This window comes from Moschus berezovskii, chromosome 2 (genome assembly GCF_049115385.1).
Source record: "Moschus berezovskii isolate FMDL1 chromosome 2, NW_MosBer_1.0, whole genome shotgun sequence".
NCBI classification, from domain to species: Eukaryota; Metazoa; Chordata; class Mammalia; order Artiodactyla; family Moschidae; genus Moschus; species Moschus berezovskii.
In genome coordinates, this window is record NC_142461.1 from 20,805,569 (window position 1) to 20,826,440 (window position 20,872).

The 20,872-nt window shown below is 44.2% G+C and overlaps 1 protein-coding gene across 4 annotated transcripts in view; it reads left to right on the top strand.

Moving 5' to 3' along the window:
* The window catches only part of COL4A4 (collagen type IV alpha 4 chain), a 151,164-nt gene that overhangs the window by 31,244 nt on the left and 99,048 nt on the right, over positions 1-20,872 (top strand). For 3 of the 4 annotated variants that reach the window (XM_055398533.2, XM_055398529.2, XM_055398532.2), the window contains 3 exons: positions 15,062-15,196; positions 16,615-16,659; positions 17,762-17,878. In XM_055398533.2, coding sequence (XP_055254508.2) covers positions 15,062-15,196; positions 16,615-16,659; positions 17,762-17,878 — 297 coding nt within the window. Of the gene's footprint in view, positions 1-12,316; positions 12,759-15,061; positions 15,197-16,614; positions 16,660-17,761; positions 17,879-20,872 lie in introns of those variants that run through there. The other variant, XM_055398535.2, reaches the window with a different exon arrangement.

The following is a 20,872-nucleotide window of genomic DNA, read 5'->3' on the forward strand; positions in this document are numbered from 1 at the left end:
CTACATTAGTTTCTCCTCTTTGACAGCTGAGAGTCATTTTTGAAGGCATTTCTTTGAGATGATCACAGTAGATGGCACCTAATAGGTAGTTAACACACTTAAATCAGAAACTTAAAATTCGGATTTGAGTCTGCACAGGATTGGGGAGTCTGAGCTGGTTTCCAGGGGACAAGCAGCATGTATGTGGGAAGACCTGCCAAGTCCAAGGGAAATGGGAATAGAATCAGCAGGAAGTCTCTCCTCCGAGTCTTTTACACTCAACATGTAAATCTGTTAGTAAGTGAACATCTCACCGAGTTTAGACTTTTTGGTGAATATCAGGTAGAACCAGAAATAAGCACTTTGAGCCACAGAAGGGAACATGGCCATTGCTGTATTTAGATCTTTTGAAGGTTTAGTAGCATCCTGGAAAGACCTCGAGTCTGAGAGTAGGACACTGAGAATTACCCCTTTGGTTTTGGGGGGAGTTCAGAGCCCTCACCTGGGAAGTAAGAGTTTGTACTAGAGGACTGTCCTCCTAACAGCCTATGGTTCTGTGATGTGGGCATGACTTTTCACGTATGACAGTAACTTAATTGGCTTCTAAAATATTTTGTGACTCTGCATAACATTTCCCCAAAACCCGTTATAGTCCCTCTTTAGGGATTTTAATGATGCAACATTGGGCAGGATATCAAATTATTCTTTATCAGTTTCAATGGGAAGATCTTCTGGAAGAGGGAATGAATGGCAACCTAGTCCAGTATTCTTGCCTGGAGAATCCCCTGGACAGAGGAACCTGGCGGGCTGCAGTCCATGTGGTCATAAAGAGTCGGACACGACTGAGCACAGCACAACAGTTTCAAAGGAGAAATTGCTGTGTTTTTGGCGGATGTCTTCTTGTAGGGAAAATTACATACATGTCATCACAGACCAGGATGGAACCTTTTATAAGGTTGCTTTAGTAACTCGCTTGATACTAAAGACACTTTCTATATTTTACTCCAGAAAAAAAATTATTGTTTTCCATTCAAGGGAGTCTTGTAACTGTTAAGTCAATAGAACTTTATAGTTTGGTAGTTTTATACATTAGAAAGTCAAATGGCTTAAAACTCACTGAATCCTATATGTCAGTGTATGAGAATATTTCTGAACAGGGCATGGGAGACCTGGGGGTAGAGGGGAGATATAATTTTATATCATTTGGCTTATTAATAATATCATTAATAGCCAATATCTATATAGAGGAATGGGGCTTCCCAGGTTATTCCAAAGAACCCTCCTGGCAATTCAGGAGACATAAGAGACATGGGTTCGATCCCTGGGCTGGGAAGTCCCCTGGATGAGGGTTTGACAACCTACTCTAGTATTCTTGCCTGGAGAATCCCATGGACAGAGTAGTCTGGCAGTCTAAAGTCCATAGAGTCACAAAGAGTCAGACAGGAAGTGACTTAGCACTCACATATATAGAGGAATTGGAGAAGGACATGGCATCCCATTCCTGTGTTCTTGCCTGGAAAATCCCATGAAGAGAGGACCCTGGTGGGCTATAGTCCATAGGGTTGCAAAGAGTCAGAAACGACTTAGCAACTAAACAATCTAGAGGAATAACTCCAACTAATTAGCATGGCTTTCAGTATGCTGACGATCTCACTCTTTAAACCCAACATTTGTGCTTGAAAAAGGAAAGCAAGCCTATATTTGCCTGCTACTTTTATTAAATAATTTGTCTCTATTATTTACCAAACAGGCTAACTGTATGAAACCTCATCAAGAAACCCCAGTGACAGGTTGGGTCTGAAGGTAGATTTTGGTATGTCTGCCCCAGTCAGTCACCTCATTAAACAGGCAGTGTTTTACAGCAGTGCCCTTGGTCTCCTGGGTGGAGTTTAATCCTCTGTGTGTGTGTGTGTGTGTGTGTGTGTGTGTGTGTGTTCACGCGCACGCTCAGTTCAGTCCCATAGCAACAGTGATTGCTGAGCTCTGCGACCCAGCATGAACCGTGGCCAGGCGGGCGCAGAGCTCAGCAAATGTGGGACTAGGCTGAAGTTGAGAGGATCAAGGTCATTACCAAAGTGGAGTCAACCTTGGAGGTGGTGGTAAGAAACAAGGTGCATCTCCACGCAGGGCATCTTCCACACAGGAACACGGGAGCAGAGTTTGTGACTACGAGAACAGCTGTCTCATGCCAAGGTAGCACGTGACTGAATTAGTTAAAATGAATTACAGAGTTTTTAGGAGAGAAAATTGTATTTCTCCTTTCACATGCCATTTTCTATAATTGCTAAGAAATCCACAGGCAAACAGCTGTGTCTTCCAGTGCTTTTATTTTTTTTCACTTCTCTGTCACACGTGTGAATTTTCAAATCACTCAGTTATTAGGCATTCATTCCTTCTATGCCATAAAGAAGGCTGAGCACCGAAGAAATGATGCTTTAGAATTGTGGTGCTGGGGAAGACCCTTGAGAGTCCCTTGGACTGCAAGGAGATCAAAGCAGTCAGTCCTAAAGGAAATTAACACTGAATAGTCACTGGAAGGACTAATGCTGAAGCTGAAGCTCCAATCCTTTGGCCTTTGAATCTTGATTCGAAGAGCTGACTGACAGGAAAAGACCCTGATGCTGGGAAAGATGAAAGGCAGGAGGAGAAGGGGGCAACAGAGGATGAGATGGTTGGATGGCATCACTGACTCAATGGACATGAGTTTGAGCAAACCGGGGAAGGACAGGGAGGCCTGGCGTGCTGCAGTCCATGGGGTTGCAAAGAGTCGGACATGACTGAGTGACTGAACAATGGCAACAACAGTTTCTTCCACTCATTCAGCAAACGGCCATTGAGCATGCACCATGCGCCAGGCCTCTGAGGAGGCTGTGAGGCCTTGCGGGTATAGAGGTGGGTCCCTGCGGCCCGGAGCTGGGAGTTCATCTAGCAAGGCAGACTCACCTTCCAGCCGTTCCTCCTGGGTGCCTGATGAGTGCCAGATGTGGGGTGGTCTGGGTATTTCAGATGCCTCAGGGAAAAGAACAGACGAAGACCCTTTCTTCCTCCCCAGGTGGATAACCTAGTGCCCTAACTTGATTTTGCACAGACGCCTATGTGTGCGTGGTGGACGGTGCCAGGATATCTTGGACTTGGTGGAACCAGAGGTCACCCAGCAATGGCCTAAGGGAAGCACGGCGTGTTCTCTCCCTAGGCAAGATGGAGACCCATTCTCTGCCTCTTCCAGCCCTGGTTTGTGGCTACGTCACTTCAATCTCTGCCTCTGTCATCCCATTACATTCTCCCCTGCGTGTCTGGACGTGTCATGTCCCTCTTATATGGATACATGTAATGGCATATAGGACCCACCTGGATAACACAGAGCAAAAATCATCCTCTCAAAATCCTTAAGTTTATTACATCTTTTGCCACCCAAGGCAATATCCACAGGTTCCAGGCTTAGGGTATAAACGTATCTTTTTGTGGCCACACTTCAAACCACTATAAGTGTTTGGGCAGAGGCAACAGCCCCTACTTGGGCCCTGAAGGGAGAAGGAGATGGGCTGGTGTGCTAGGTGGGCCATGAGGTGGTCAGCAAGTTTTGATCATGTAGTGAGGGAGCGAGTGGTAAGGGACGAAGTTGAAAATCAAGATACAGCGTATCCTGAAAGATAGGCAAGGCTTTGAAAGATGCTCGGAGTAGACACAGGTTGGATTTGTTATAAGAACATGCTGGCTGCTCTTCGGAGGATATAGTGAAGGTGATAAGGGGCGGGGAGAATTATTAGGGAAAACCTGTCAGGGGGCTACTGTAGTCGCCCTGGTGGGAGGTCATGGTGGCTCAGCAAAGGGGTGAGCGTGGAGGGGAAGAGCGTGGGTGTTGAGAGTATTTGGGAGGCAGATGGGTAGGAAGGAGGAGACTCCAGGTGGGGTGGGGGGGCACACAGGATGCCCTGGGGTGATGTGGGCAGCTGTGTGGACGGAGGCGGGTGGCCGAGGAGCACACGTAAGGGGATGATCATGAGTCCACTGTGCAGACGGATGTGTGACCAGGGCTCAGAAGAGAGTCTGGGCTAGGAAGGGAAACAGGATGCTAGGGGCTGGAAGTGCCTGACCCCAGGAAGATGGGCAAGTGTGCCCAAGAGAAAGTGACAAGAGGTCAGGGCAGCCCAGCGGAGCTGCAGGAGGAGGAAGAGCGACCCGCACTGGAGACTCAGGAGGGGGAAAGATGGGAAGGGCCAGGGGCAGGGACCCCAGGAGAGCAGAGGAGGGAAAGAGAGACACCTGGATTCTAGCTCCTCGAGCGGCATTCCAGAAGCTCTCGGCGCTGCCTGTTGCATTCCCACAGCAACAGAAAAACCAGATACGGGTTATCCTGAAGGATAAGAAAGGCTTTGAAAGATGTTCGGAGGAGTAGACACAGGTTAGATTTATGTTATAAGAACATGCTGGCTGCTCTTTGGAGGATATTGTGAAGGCGATGAGGGGCAGGGAGAATTATGAGGGAAAACCTGTCAGGAGGCTACTGTCACCCTGGTGGGAGGTCTGGGCTGGAGACCATTGTACCTGGAGAGGTAAGGGACTAGGCTGATGTTACACCATTTCTGAAGATGCGAAAACTGGTGTTCCATGACCTGGATCAAGGGGTGACCTTATTATTTTTTTTCATTGAACTATAGTTGATTTACAGTGTTTCAGGTGTATAGCAAAGTGATTCAGTTACACACACACACACACACACACACACACACATATTCTTTTTCAGATTCTTTTCCAAACAGGCTATTGAAGATAGTTTCCCATGCTGTATAGTAGGTGGGTGACCTTATTTATCATTCAGTAGCAAAGCCATGTCTTCTGGTTATCAGTACAGCATTTTTTGCCATTGCATCAAGCTTCCTCTTAAGAAAACAACTTTTTTCTTTTATTTTTGATTTATATTATATAAGGTGAGGAATGTTCACTAAACTTATTGTGATTTCATGATGTATGTGAGTTGAATCATTATGCTGTACATCTTTTTTATCTATTTTTAAAAATTTGACTCTGCCGCTCTGCATGCTGCTAAGTCACTTCAGTCGTGTCCGACTCTGTGCGATCCCATAGATGGCAGCCTACCAGGCTTCCCCGTCCCTGGGATTCTCCAGGCAAGAACACTGGAGTGGGTTGCCATTTCCTTCTCCAGTACATGAAAGTGAAAGTGAAGTTGCTCAGTCGTGTCTGATTCCTAGCGACCCCATGGACTGCAGCCTACCAGGCTCCTCCGTCAGTGGGATTTTCCAGGCAAGAGTACTGGGGTGGGTTGCCATTGCCTTATCTGAATTCCCTGACCTGGAATGGAACTGAGATCCTGGGAATTCCCTTTCTTCCAGTTTTAATGATACACTTGATACAGCACTGTGCAAGTTTCAGATGTATTCCATGGAGAATTAACCTGTCTATCCACTGGTTAGGGCTTTGCACTTTCGCTGCCATGGGCCCAAGGGAACTAAAATCCTACAAACTTTGAGGTGTGGCCCTCCAAGAAAAAGCTGGAAAAAAAAAATGATACAAAAATACAGCCTATTTATCAAATTAAAAGACATTAATAAATGAATTTTACATGATTTGAAAGAACACATTATTGTCCTGCTTATATTAGTGAAAAAATAAATAATATTCATTTTAACGCCATTAAAATTTTTTTTAAAACACAGCTGAAAATCCTGAGTCAGTGATATTACAGACTTAACTGACCAATTTGTTCCTTCATTGAGTGAGGTGAACTTCAGGCACAAGAAAACATTTTGCCATTGCAGTCCTGTCTCCTTGGACTGTCTACTCTTTGAGTAACATCTTTTTTTTGTTATTTATTTTATGATCCTCCTATATCTCCAGCAGTTGTTTCATCTGCAATAGAGGAGGACCTTGGAGACACCCCTAAGGGGTTCAGGCTGTACATTAAGGCCTAGTTGAGAATGGCAAGCCACTCCAGTACTCTTGCCTAGAAAATCCCATGGATGGAGGAGCCTGGTAGGCTGCAGTCCGTGGGGTCGCTAAGGGTCGGACACGACTGAGCGACTTCACTTTCACACATTGGAGAAGGAAATGGCAACCCACTCCAGTGTTCTTGCCTGGAGAATCCCAGGGACGGGGGAGCCTGGTGGGCTTCCGTCTGTGGGGTCACACAGAGTCGGATACGACTGAAGTGACTTAGCAGCAGCAGCTTAATATTCAGAGAAGGCAATGGCAAGCCACTCCAGTACTCTTGCCTGGAAAATCCCATGGATGGAGGAGCCTGGTGGGCTGCAGTCCGTGGGGTCGCTAAGGGTCGGACACGGCTGAAGTGACTTAGCAGCAGCGAGCTTTAAGTGATGTTATAGTGCCACCTAGTGGCATAGTTCTTGAATTACAATCAAGAATTAAAAAGACAGGGTTGCTGGCAAACACTTCGTTAATTTCGATGATAAATAAGTGCTTGAGTGTATATTTAATTATTCTGTGGAAGGCAGTGGCCAAGTAGGGCTGGGAGTGGTTTTATTACACAGATTCCTGTGTACACAGATTCCTGGTCTCAATAATATTACTGGACAACATCACCCCAAGTAGATATTAAAGTAACATGTATAAAACAACAATGAGAAATAAGTGCTAAGCTTATGTAGGTGTTAATTGTTTGAGGGTGGATATGAGAGTTTATACAAGAATGGGGTTGATAAGGACTGTAGTGAAAGGGGAAGCAGCAACTTTGAAGTCGGGTGTGACTCTGCTTCTCCAGGTGGTAGCCACGTGGCCTTCATCTCTCTGAGCCTAGGCTTCCTCATTTGGGGATAAAAAAGTAGACACAGGATGACTTTGTGCTCTAAGGATGTGAGGATTCCATGCGGGGAAGGCACAGTACTTTTCCGGTGACCAGACTGGAGTAAGTGCCCAGTGAAGGGTGTCCTAGCATCGTCATCTTTGTTGTCATCATAATTTGTGTTGGGAGAAGGTTAAATCTGAGCTACAGATGGGCCAAGGCTGATATTCCTTCAGGCAAAGAGAAGACACAAATGTGACTTGGGCAGAGGGTGTGGGTGCAGACACTTAGGGACCACGGTTTGCTGGGGTGGAGGTAGATGGGCTGTGCTCATTGCGGTGTTGACGGAAGCAAGGACACAGCAAAGGGAAGACTGAGGGTTAGTTGACATTGGTATGTGCAAGTGAGGGGAGACTGGAGTTAGGGAAGCAGGGGAGGCTGGTGCTTGGATAGCCCACGTGGATGACCAGACCATGACCCAGGGCCTCCACAGTGGGATGAAAGAGGGACAGACATCTGAGAATTAATTCAGAGAAAGAAGTGATAGACTTGGTCTTGGGAGAAGGAGGGATAGAGGGTCAGCAAAGCTGACAGCTGAGTGGTGAGCTTAGCTGGTGGAAGAAACCCAAGTTGCCGTCTGCTGAGTTAGGAAAAAGGCAGGGAAACTAGTTTGGGCATGGTGAGCTCAGCTTCTGACATGATGAGTGTGAATATACAAGGGAAGAAGATTCAAGGAAGTTTCTACGGACAGTCAGAGATACAGGACGGGACTAGGAAATTAGATTTGAGAACACAAAAATAGAGGTCTTTAACTAATTTGATGAACACTGTTGTATGTGGACTTTCCTTATTTATACGGGGATAATAATCCACAGTGCTCAGTGCTGCTGGTTGGATTAAATGAAGTAATATATGGACATCGCAGGTGCATAACCAAGCTTAATAAATAAATACCTTTTCCTTCCTGTGACACTTTTGATGATCAATGTCATGGCCTTATTGGCCAAGAGTGATTTGGAAATTTATGTGTAAACAGTGTAAAAAAAGGCTTTCTAGATGGCTCAGTGGTAAAGAATCTACCTGCCAATACAGGAGATGTGGGTTCAATCCCTGAGTCCGGAAGATCCCCTGAAAAAGGAATTGCCAACCCGCTCCAGTGTTCTTGCCTGGAAAATTCCAAGCAAAAACAGGGAAGCCTGGCACGCTACAGTCCATGGGGTTGCAAAAGAGTTGGACACAGCTTAGTGACTTCACTTTCATTTTTACTTTTTGGCTCAGACAGTGAAGTGTCTGCCTATAATACGGGAGACCTAGGTTCAGTCCCTGGGTTGGGAAGCTCTCCTGGAGAAGGAAATGGCAACCCATTCCCATATTCTTGCCTGGAAAATCCCATGGACAGAGGAGCCTGGTAGGCTACAGTGCGTGGGGTCACAAAGAGTCGGACACGACTGAGTGACTTCACTTTCACGTTAGTGACTAAGCAACAATAGTATAATAAAAGCATTTTTCTTGTTTGTTCATTCATTTCATTCACTCAGACTTCTTGCACTGATTCTCTGATTCTAAAAGAGCAAGAATAGTGGCAGAAAAAGTGTGATTGTATGTGCATCTGTCATTGTCTTTCTGTAGCAATTTCTCCCAGTCCTCATACTGCTCAATAGACGAAGGATTTCTTTTTTTTTAATTAATTAATTTATTTTAAGTAAAATTACTTTACAATATTGTGGTGGTTTTTGCCATACATCGACATGAATCAGCCACGGGTGTACATACGTCCCTCCATTCCTCTTAGGGTTTGGTTCCCGGAAGGAAGCTCCAGTGGTAGCCCAAAAGGCTGATTTGAAGATTTAGGTGTTAAAAATGTACATATTGTCTTCTCTGTTGGTCTCGTCTACTGAATGTTGTGAAATAAAGATAGTTTGATCCTAGCCCAGCTCAAGAGATGCATCTAACACAGACGGTTAATGAGGGGGAATCCTAAAGGAATGCTCTGGCCTCCGAGAGCCAGGCAGGCGTGGGAGCCAGTGTCCACTCCGATCGCCTTCAGCCTTTATTTGTTCAGCTGGCCCGAGAGCCCGGTGCGGCTGCTTCCACAGTGGGGAGGCGCGTGAATGGGTCTGATGACTCGGCGTCCGCCTGGCCTTTGGGTAGAAAGCCATGGCCTGGCGGCTTCCCATGGCATGCCAGAGCTTCCTCGGCTGTCAGGCCGATTGTCCTTTCTGGATTCAGTGAATCCTTTTTCTGACTTCACTGTCTCTCACTGAAGGTCATAAACCACAGAGGCAATTCCAGACCCACAGTAGCAAAAAAAGAAAAAAAAAGAAAAGAAAAAATTGAGAGATCCTTCCTCTGACAGCCAGCCATTCATTCCCTTGGGCATTTTTTTCTTTTTGCTACAGTGACTGAAATGCAGTGATCCATTGCCTAGCATGGGTGAAAGGTGCAGGGGTAGGCATGGAATATTTCTTAAAAAAAAAAAATCACCTTTTTTTAAAGATGTAAAATTCTTGTGATTATTTAATAATTCTGTAGTTATGGAAGTGTCTTGTGTTGTTCAATTGCTAAGTTGCGTCCGACTCTTTGCAACCCTATGGACGGCAGCACTGTCCTTCACGATCTCCTAGTTTGCTCAGGTTGATGTCCATTGAGGCAGTGATGCTGTCTAGCCGTCTCATCCTCCATCATCCCCTTATTATGTCTGTTCATCGTGAAGTTAGTTTTAGGGTTGCCTGATAAATTAGTAAGTTCAACTCTTTCTTTTAAACATGGTTTTTTTTTCCTTTTATTGATCCCTTCTTTTATATGAAGTGATTTAATGAAAGTGGAATTATTCCATCACTGTGGATAAATGATTTACTCAGATTAGATAAACTCACAATGACTATTTCAAATATTGGTGCTCGGGAATCTTTTGTGAACAGTTTTCTGGAATATTTAATACTGGTATACAAGGTTTTAGAGTATTTTTTAAGATGCATTCTGTCATAAGATAACTGTTAAGAGGAAAAAACAGTACTTCATGTAGAGCAAAATGCAAAGTCTGTCCCGCAGAAGGGAGGCCTTTAATGCTCTCTTAGTTGTTTCACTTGCACGGTAGTTGCATGTGCAGTTTAGTATGGTTGAAGGAAGACCGCTGTGTCAGATCTCAACAGCCACAGATACCGACAGGGCAGCGTTCAGGGCCACTGCTCTGCTCAGCCCGGGTGGAGTCATCTCAGGTCCCCGTCCCTACTCTCAGCCAGACTTCCGGGGGCAGCAGCTCAGAGCCAGGAGAAAGCAGATCCCTGACAGTCTTCCCTTGGGTTGGGTGGTGGATGTGACCCCGTTGTTTTGTTAAGTATCGTTCTCTGCCTTTCTTGCATCATGGCCTCTGTCTGCCAGGAGACCTGGTCTGGTGGGTGTGGGGCTGGGAACACACAAAGAGGTGGTCGCAGGAGTGGATGGGCAGTGTCATTACGCAGGCTTCTTGGGCAAGCATCTCATTCTGAAGGGTGTGGGGTGAGGGTAGCGGACAGCGGGGTTTTTCCAGGGGAGGCGTGAGAGATGACTTGGGGGGCATGGCAGGGGCACTTCAGGGACAGGACACAGAAGTCTGTGAAAGAACGGAGCTTGCCATCCCTTGTTCAGGGATGTCAGTGTGACCGATCAGGGCTGGGGAGCTGACAAAAGGGAGCGACAGAGAATTTAATAATGCAAATTACCATCGCTCGATGTATTTCTGTTCAAGGGTGTTTTCGCTGGCGTGTTCTCAGTCAGGACACATTTCTATATTGAATGCAGTTTTGTCATTCTTGCCACTGTGCTCAATGTTTCCACTCCTTTTCCTTTTCTCTCCAAAGTTCCATTAGTGGCTTGGACTCGGCATCGTGTGTCTAAAACGAAATACATTAAAGAGAATTATAGCCAGTGAGTTGGCTGTCCTTTCTGTTCCCTTTTTCTGTCCAGACATGCATTTTGTTGCTTTTAGATCATAGGTTATTGTAAAGTACAGCGTTCACAATAGATACTTTAGAAATTTTTGTGTAAATGATATGTAAGACAGATAATTTCCAAACTTAATCAAAAAGCAGTTATTTTCTGAGCCTTATGGTAATTAATCAAAACCAACTGAGATTAATTAACAAGTGGAAAAGGTCAGCTGAAGTCATTATTTATGCTGACATTTAGATTGTAGTTTAGAAATTGTATAATATCTAGAATAAATAGATATGCCCTCAAAGTGCCCCTAAATGATTGGTGCCCATATGATTAGATTTTATATTTTATTGTTGTCTTTTCTGTAACACTTATGTATACGTTTAAGCTTCCCTTGAAAATTCTAAGCTTATAGTATTTTTATGGGTGCTCAAGGAATAGCAGCTATTCTAATGATAATGAAAACGCATGAAGAGAAGGGAAAGTACAAATAAAGTATGATTTTGACTTATAAAATGTAGGCACATGTTAAAGGTTGTCAATAATGAAGAAAGGAACAGAGGAGAAAGCACAGAGCCCAGTGTCAGCTTGGTGTTAGGGGAATGGCTGAGTGGACAGACCCCATTTTCAGTCGTGTGGATCATTTACAGGGACAGATAAGTTATGGAAGTTCGCTTAAGTGGTACCCAGGCAGTGGCAGCTCCAACTTGGGCTTTAAGTCGTTTCAACAGGATGCACTCTGACTGTTTATCCAATGGGGGTTGAGCGCATGAGGAGCTCTGGGGCTCATGCTCAGGGCTGGGGCCCCATGACTGGCCCTGGTTTCAAGAGGGTGGCTGCCTAACAGAACAGTCTCACTTGCCCCCTTGTGGGATTTCATTCATAGCATTCCTGAGATTGGGTCACCAGAATGGTGCTTACACACTGATATCAGATGATTCAAACTTTTATGTAGATGGGGCTCTTCAGAAAATCTTTTTGCCCTGGGCCCCACACACCCAAAGGATGGCTCTTCATTCTTGTGCAGGGTCCTGTGCACGATTGGTGGCTTTTGCTACTCAGTCACTAAGTCATGTCTGACTCTTTGCGACCCCATGGATTGTAGCCCCCCACGCTCTTCTGTGGTTGGGATTCTCCAGGCAAGAATACTGGAATGGGTAGTCATTCTCTTCTCCAGGGGATCTTCCCAATCCAGGGATTGAATCTGAGTCTCTTGCATTGGAGACAGGTTCTTTACCATTGAGCCACCCGGGAAGTCCCATGCACGCTTGGAGCTGAGCACTAATGATTCCGAATTGCCCAGAGATTTAAGAGATCTGATCTGGGCAGATCTCCCCTGAAATCCACTCAGCTTTTCTCTCTATAGATCAAGACTTCACTTGCTCACTGAATGCAGTTATCCAGGTTGTCTGGTGGGGGAAAGGGGAGATTCAATAACTTTTCTTAAATATTTGGAAAATTCTTAGAAAACACACAAAAACGGCAGGTGAACAGTCTGACTTCAGATGGATCCAGAGTGTTTTCAGACTGTAGCAAAATACAGCACAGACTCTGAAGCTGTTAGACAACACAGCTGGATATGTGTGTGCACAGAACATGGTGTCATGTGGCCAGATCACCCTGCACTGGCGAAATCACTGTTATAAACTTCTCATTGAAAAGCTTCTCTTTACCTCATCTAGAGGTGTTATCTTAAGACTGCAAAGTGAGTTATTTTAAAAAAAACATTTGAATCTAAGATACTCCCTGCTCACATCAAAGTATAGACAGAAATTGAATGCAGAGGCTGGAAGTATCATTTAGAAACCCTGACTTTAGATTCTAAAGTTCATTCAAAGAGCCTCATTATTCCCATACATTGGTTATTTTATAAAAATAAATCTGAAGTATAAGATCAAGGAATATGTCATAAGCATTGCATTTGATAGCATTCCTTTTTGCAGAGTTCAGAAATCACTTTCCAGGGTCCAGGGAGGGTGTTTCTGGAGTGGATGGATGGCCAGGCTGGACCACCAAGCCTGAGAGCGTGGTTACCGCCATACGAACCTTTCATGCATTCATTGCTGAGCCAAAGGCCGTGGCAGCTGGTGGATAGAAGACGTAAATGGTGAGCAGAGGTCCCCACCCTCACGGTGCGGGTATCTCATTGGACTGATGGGCAAATGCATAATTGTAAAACTGTGAGGGACTTCCCTGGTAATCCAGTGGTTAAGACTCTAATGCAGGGGGCGCAAGTTCGATCCCTGGTCGAGGAACTAAGATCCCACAGGCTGTGCGGAAGGGCCGAAAGTTAAAAAAAAAAAAAAATGTGAAATGCTAAGATCTTAAGAAGGAAGTAGACAGGGTGCCCTGCTGGAGACTCATGGGGGTGTGGGTCCGCCGAGGGTCCTACCTCGCTGGTGGCAGTTCAGGAGAGGCCCACGCCATGTGCCATCTAGAGAAAGAGCCTTCGAGGAAGTGCTTGCACCCAGGCCCTGGGACAGATAAGAGCAGTGTGGCAGAAGTGGTGAGTGTGGGGTGGGCACAGCACGGGGTGCAAGGGAGTCTGAAGCCACACTCTGTGAGGCCTGGAAGGTGAGGAGCATGAGGTTTATTTTGCTTGCAGTGGGAAGGCAAGGAGAACTTGAAAAGCAGAGCCATGTCATGATCTGATTTCTGCTTTAATGTCACTCGGAGAAAGGCCAGGAGGACGTAAGAGGAAGCTGGAGAGCCATTTGGGAGCATAGAGTGCAGGTCATACTAACACTGGCTGCACCAGTGTGGCAGCAAGGCAGCAGACAGTGAGGTGGGGAGCCTTCAGATCTCTTTTGGAAGTGAAATGGCTAGGAATTGAGCATGGGTTAAATGTAGTGTGGGAGAAAGAGGAATAGCAAGGGTGATCCCTAATTTTCTGGAGCTGGAGAAGGTGAATGGAAAGTCAGATCTGGGCAGAAAAATTAGAAGTTCTATTTTGCATTATTTTTTTAAGCTGCATTGTATTCTGGGCTTCCCTGGTGGCTCAGATGGTAAAGAATTGGCCTGCAATGCAGGAGACCTGGTTTTGATCCCTGGGTCAGAAAGATCCCCCTGAAGAAGGGAATGCTACCCACTCCAGTATTCTTGCCTGGAGAATTCCATGGACAGAGGGTCCTTGAGGGTTATAGTCTGTGGGGCCGCAGAGAGTCTGACACAACTGAGCAACTAGCAACAACAAGCATTGTATTCAAGGAGATGTCAAGGAGGAAGCTAGATATAATCATCTGGAAACTCATCAGAGAAACTAATGCTGAGACACATCAACCTGCCTACTTCAGAATAGAAAGAGTTGTGAGATATGCTCTTGTAACTGAACAAGCATTCATGGCATCAGTGCGTCTAAACGCAAAGGGAACAGGCTTAAAGCGAGCAGAGTTTCCTCATCTTTGTCCCAGAGATGTTCCCACTGTGAGTTCAGGGGGAGAGCTGAGTTCCTGAAACTTCTCTGCCTAAAAGAAAAAGTGATATTTTCATTCCTGGAAAGAAAGTTAGATTGTATGCGACTGACCACCACCACCACCACCAATGTGACACAGAGAGCCAGCTTTCAAATTAGGGATAAGAGAGCAGATAAAATCAGCTAAAAAAGAAATGTTTCTAAAAGGGCAGACAAATCATCAGCCATTTGAAGGAAATAAAAGATCTGGCAGCTTTTCCTCACTCTTGTGTCACTAACACAATGTTAATGAGACTTCATTTAAAAATTACTTACTTCAGGGGACATCCCTGGTGGTTCCCTTGTGATGCAGGGGACATGGGTTCGATCCCTGGTCGGGGAACTAGGATCCCACATGCCACAACTACTGAGCTCATGTGCCACAACTGGAGAGTCCATGTGTGGCAGCTAAAACACGACGCAGCCAAATAAATTTTTTAAAAATTACTTACTTCACTAAACAGCTCAAGATTTATACATTTCAATGACAGAATGAAAAGATTAAGAGGGCTTCCCTGGTGGCTCAGAGGTAAGGCCTCTGCCTGCAGTGCGGGAGACCCGGCTTCGATCCCTGGATCAGGAAGATCCCCCACAGAAGGAAATGGCAACCCACTCTGGTACTCTTGACTGGAAAATTCCATGGGCTACAATCCATGGGGTTGCAAAGAGTAGGACACAACTGAGCGTCTTCACCTTTGTTTTCAGTCAGTATGTAGATGTGTGTGTGTGTGCACATGTAGTAATTCAAATGTATTGTATAGCTTTGATTCAGATAGAAAAAGACAACATTTTCTTTATTTTTTGGTAATTAATTCATCATTTGTCCTTCTGTTATTAAAATTTGCTCCATCTTTAATTTTCCAGTCTTCTGTAAATCCAAGTCACCATATATTTGTGTTAGAAAACCCTACTTAAGGCTCATTCACCACTCCCTTTACCTTTTTAATCTTTCTTCTTAGGGTCAACCGGGACCACCAGGGCCACAGGGTCCGATTGGACCCCTGGGACCACCAGGACCCACTGGGATCCCAGGAGAGAAAGGGATGAAAGGTGACAGTGGCCGTCCTGGAGCAGCAGGTGACAAGGGTGACAAGGTAAACCTCTTCTTAAGTGAGAGACTCATTTAACCACTCACCAGCGTTGCTATACCAGATTTTTTTTTGTTTTTGTATAATCACAAGTAGTACCTATTTGCACCGTATAAAAATTAAGCCTGAACTCCTCTTGTATAATCAGCCCTCATTTCTAGCCCCCTTTCTAGAGGAGCAGGCCTCTCTGGATGTTTTCTAGATACTTAAAAAGAAGAGCGTGTCAGGCTTCCCTGGTGGCTCAGTGGTGAAGAATCCACCTGCCAATGCAGGAGACATGTGTTCGATCCCTGATCTGGGAAGATCCCACATGCCACAGAGCAGCTAAGCCCATGCGCCACAACTGCTGAGCCTGGGCCCTAGAGTCCAGGAGCCGCATCTACTGAGGACCACAATCCAGAGAGCCCATGCTCCGCACCAAGAGAAGCCACCACAATGAGAAGCCCGAGCATCACAACTAGAAAGCAGTCCCCACTCGCCACAGCTGGTGAAAAGCCTGTGTAGCACAAAGAGCCAGCACAACCCAAAATAAATAAATAAAATGAAGGAAAAAGCATGAATGTATCCAGTGAGGTTTTCTTTATGACTTTTCAAAAAGCCTAAATGATACTATATGTATCATGCTGAGTCTTTTCTTTTTTCACTCAATCACATGGCTTGGAAATCACTCCATATCAATTGATGTGCTGCTGCTGCTGCTGCTAAGTCACTTCAGTCGTGTCCGACTCTGTGTGACCCCACAGACGGAAGCCCACCAGGCTCCCCCATCCCTGGGATTCTCCAGGCAAGAACACTGGAGTGGGCTGCCATTTCCCTGTCCAATGTGTGAAAGTGAAAAGTGAAAGTGAAGTCGCTCAGTCGTGTCCAACCCTTAGCGACCCCATGGACTGCAGCCTACCAGGCTCCTCCATCCATGGGATTTTCTAGGCAAGAGTACTGGAGTGGCGTGCCATTGCCTTCTCCATCAACTGATGTAGATTGAACTTATTCCTTTAGAAACTGTGTATAATGTGCTAGGATATGGATAAACCTCTACTTTATTCTCTGTTGAGAATTTGAGATCTTATTGTAGTGCAAGTGTGCAAAAACAGTCCTGTCAATTACCCATGTTTACATTTAAGGTTTTCTTTCTCTAGGATAAAGAGATTCTGGGAAGTTGGATTTCTAATTGTCCAGTATTGTGTTCTTTGAACTGATACTGCCATGTTGGCTTCCTAAGTACAAAAAAGAAGGGAACAAAATGATGATTTCTAGATGTTGGCATTTGAGCTCCTTAATGTAAAAATAGATGACGGTGCCCATTAAGGGTTGTTTTTTTTTTTTTTAAAGCAAGCCATTAATTACTAATGCTTTAAAGTAAATCAGCTGGTTAATCTAATAATTTAGTAACTTTTATATCTTTGTTTTATTTTCTGGGATTTTAGGGTCCAACTGGAGTTCCTGGATTTCCAGGTCTGGATGGGATACCTGTAAGTATCCTTAAGTTTTCTCCTTTGGGAGGCGGGGGAGAGAGACTCATCAAAGCCTTAAAGTCACATGATCTAATGTATTTATATGATATATATTATATAGTAACTGAACAAAAACAACAGCAAATAGCAAACTTTTCTTTATTTTCTTATTTTCATAAATGGCAGAGTATGTGCATTTCAATTTTGTGTAATAACTCTGAGACCAAAGCACTTTACTTGAAGAACAAGGTTTTCAAGCAGATTGGAGAAAAACATTTTAAAACATGAGCTAGATATACTTGTCAGCTCAAGTATAATTTTCTGGAAATAAATTTATTCTCTTTATGAAATATTTCATTAGCTGTGAGTCTTAATGGTGGGAGTGGGAGTAAAGATTTCATTTCTAATGTGAAAATCAAAGGAAAGAAGGAAAAGGTATTTGGGGTGGTTATAATTCATTAGAGTCTTTCTAAGGATTTCAAGGAAGATTTCCTCCCAAATCTCTGAAAATACTCCAAACTAAATGAATTTAAATTGGAGTGTATGAAAATAAATTTATGTCTTCCCAGCTAGTAGTAAAGAACCCATCTACCAGTGCAGGAGACATAAGAGATGTGGGTTCAATCCCTGGGTCAGGAAGATCTCCTGGAGAAAGGCATGGCAATCCACTCCAGTGTTCTTGCCTGGAGAATCCAATGGACAGAGGAGCCTGGCAGGCTTCAGTCCATGGGGTTGCAGAATCCCAAGAGTCGGACACGACTGATGTGACTGAGCATGCACATATGCACTGCACTACATAGTATTTGTGGGTGGGGAAGGAAGATTCACAAAACTGAACAACATGTGAGTTGTAAAGGCCATAATCTGGGTACCCATATTGCATAACTGTTTTGTTATGCTCAGTTCAGTTGCTCAGTCGTGTCCGACTCTTTGCGACCCCATGGACTGCAGCATGCCAGGCCTCCCTGTCCATCACCAACTCCCGGAGTTCACTCAAACTCACATCCATTGAGTTGGTGATGCCATCCAACCATCTCATCCTCTGTCATCCCTTTCTCCTCCTGCCTTCAATCTTTGTATTCTTGAAATAATACTTCACCTATAATTTTGTTTTCTGTAGGGGCACCCAGGGCCTCCTGGATCCAGAGGCAGACCTGGCATAGATGGCTACAATGGCTCAAGAGGCGATCCAGGGATTCCAGGAGAAAGAGGCGCTCTTGGCCCACGAGGCCCCCCAGTAAGAGAGCCACAGCTCGTTTTAGTGGGAGTCAAGTGAAAAGAGCCTCCAGTGGGAACAGACTTTATGTGTTCGAGAAACAGAGTTATTACAAGAATCCTGGGAGCTTGGTGAACAGATGGGGGTGACTGGAGGATGAGAACAGAGAGTGGACATGGCAGCTCTCTCGGTAGCTGACATGGGGCCTTGTAGACTGTGGAAGGAGGCTGGGTTTTCTTTTCCATGACATGGGAAGACACTGGATGGTTTTAAGGAAGGAAGTGATCTATCTGACTGATGTTCTACCAAGATGCTTCTGGTTGCTGGATAGAGAATGGATAGTAGGGGAAGGGAGGCCAGTTAGCAAAACTGAGGTTGTTTATCCTTCAGGGTTCACTGCGGCCACTTAAATCCCTCTAGGTATTTCAAACAGAAAGGAATTTAATACAGGGAATTTGGCACTTAATATAACGGTTGGAGGATTAAAACTCTGGGGTCACTGTAAGATTTTAGGGGCTCACACATAGCTGAGATCCAGAAGTTAGAAGCCACTCCTGCACCTCAACCACTACCTCTTATCCCCACTACAAGACACCAGCAAACACTTAGGTTTCTACCTTCCTGCTTGGTAGCATCAACAGTACCAGAAGAGGATGTTTTGCTCATTTCTGCCTCCCAAATCTCAGAAGTACATCTCCCAGGTGGACCCTACTTCCCAGCCAGCTGCAAAGCAGTCTGGGAAATGTAGTGTTTAGCTTTCTAGCCCCCATAATGCAAAAGAAATGAATGACATGAGTTTGGAGTGGAGGTTCAGAAATAGTTGACAGTATCCAGCACTTAAGAGGCCTTTACTGCTCTTAGTGTTTTTTTTTTTCCCCTTCAAAAGTTTGCACTTTTATTTAAATATAACTTTACTAAGAATGACTCTTTCCTCTACCACTTATATCCCATTTCTCTCTTTTCTCACTTAAATAAAGACAGGAGATGATTTGGCCTTTCAAAACTGATTTTCTGTGCCTGTTTTTCAGCCTTTCTGCTTCCCTAATTAAATATCATCACCCTTCTAAAAGGTTTTCTCATCACCACCACAGTCATCTTACTTTCTTTTATGCATTTTCCTTTTGCTCCAGATCCTAGTGGAAATGGTCTGAACACAGAACTCAAAAAAGAATTTCCATATTCACCTTTTTCTTGTGGTATCAAGTAACATAACCGACTTCCATGGTTAAGCTTCTCAACCACCATTTGTTTTCAAACTCAGCCCCTTGAACATGCAAGCACAGTCTGGTGAATGCACATTTCTTAAGATCTTCAAATTGGATCACACCGCATTCTACTGAGCATCCATGAACACCCGAGAGAGCAGGATTCTCATTTTAGCTTTAACACAGCAGGTTCTTCTGATCACAGTACTGAAGTTTGTCATAATGGTCTCTTTGTAAAGTGATTTTTAAGTAAATCAACTGGTTAATCTAATAATTTAGTAACTTTTATATCTTTGTTTTACTTTCTGGGATTTTAGGGTCCAACAGGAGTTGGACTCCTCACTTTACACAGGAGTTGAAACTTTAACAATGATGTGCAATCCGAAGGCACACAAAGCAACCTTAACATCCAATGGGAAAATTACTGTTGTTCCATGACCTTTAAGATATTTCATTAAAACATCATAAATATATAGGGGTAATTTTTAAAACTAATATTTATTTATCACATTATAATCTAAAACATTAGAAACATTGAGAAATAAAGGGTTTTGTTTCTTTGTAAAAACTTATCAAAGACAGTTTGAATTGGGCTTGCCTTCTCCTGGTCCTGTAATTTAGGACATGAAATGGAGGGGTTTTCTGTGCTTTGGTGAATATCGCCCTCTTTTCTAAGTTTGGACCAACTTCCAGTGTGGTGAAATATCTCTAAGAGTATGTTAAACATGAGGTTCTTCTGTCTGTGTCACTTCCTCTGGTACATCTTCATTCTTTTGGTCACAACCGCTTCCTTCTTTTATGTGGATATGTTTATCTTCACTGAATTCCTCTGGCTTGAATGACAGCAGTGACAAGACTCTCACAATGGCTCTTTTTTCCATAACCCCACTTACATTCTATTTGAATGTCGCCTCCAGTATTAGCATTTTTCACTCCCTTTTCATCTTTGTTGGCCAGTCCTCTCTTTCAGTGATCTATTTTCATGAAATGTCACTTGGGTGTGTCACTGGGAGGGAAACAGGAGCAACACAACTACACACTCTGCTGTCTGTGTGTGAGCCAACAGGTGTTCGTGACTAGCCACTGGCAGACTTTGAAAGGAGCGTTATGATCAGCTGGTGATCTCGATTCGCCTGTTACTTATATAGCAATCTGTGGACCATTGAGCTAGCAGTGATGTTTGTGTTTTATGTGCTGACTCAGTTAATACACAGTGGTAACTGATATTTGAAGCAGCTGGTTGGAGGACTGGTGTGATATGACTTATTTGTGGAACTGAAACACACATGTTGGAACTGAGAGAAGCCACAATTGTCTGTATAAGCAAATCTGATTTCTTAAGGAAACTGATGGTGTAATTTACCATGAAACTCAAGTTATCTCCTTTTGGAAGCAAAGTCAAACACTCTCCTAACAGGGATTAACTTTGAAACCTGTACGTGGTTCATAGAAATTTGATATAATGGCACCTCACTCCAATATTCTTGCCTGGAAAATTCCATAGACAGAGGAGCCTGGCAGGCTATAGCCCAAGGGGTCACAAAGAGTCAGACAGGACTGAGTGACTGAGCAACCAGCTTAAGATGTATTAAGATATCAAGTAGGACATGAAGATATTAAATAGGGAAACTTTGGGGTGAAAGTACATTAAGGTGTTTTGTTCACTTTAAAAAATTACTCCAAGGAAACAAACTTGCAGCCACATGCAAAAACCTTCTAAAGAAACAGGTTATTTTTTTTTAAGTTAATTCAAAGGGTACCTAGGCTCTGTTTTGAATACAAATAGTTAAATGTATAAAATAATTTTTTT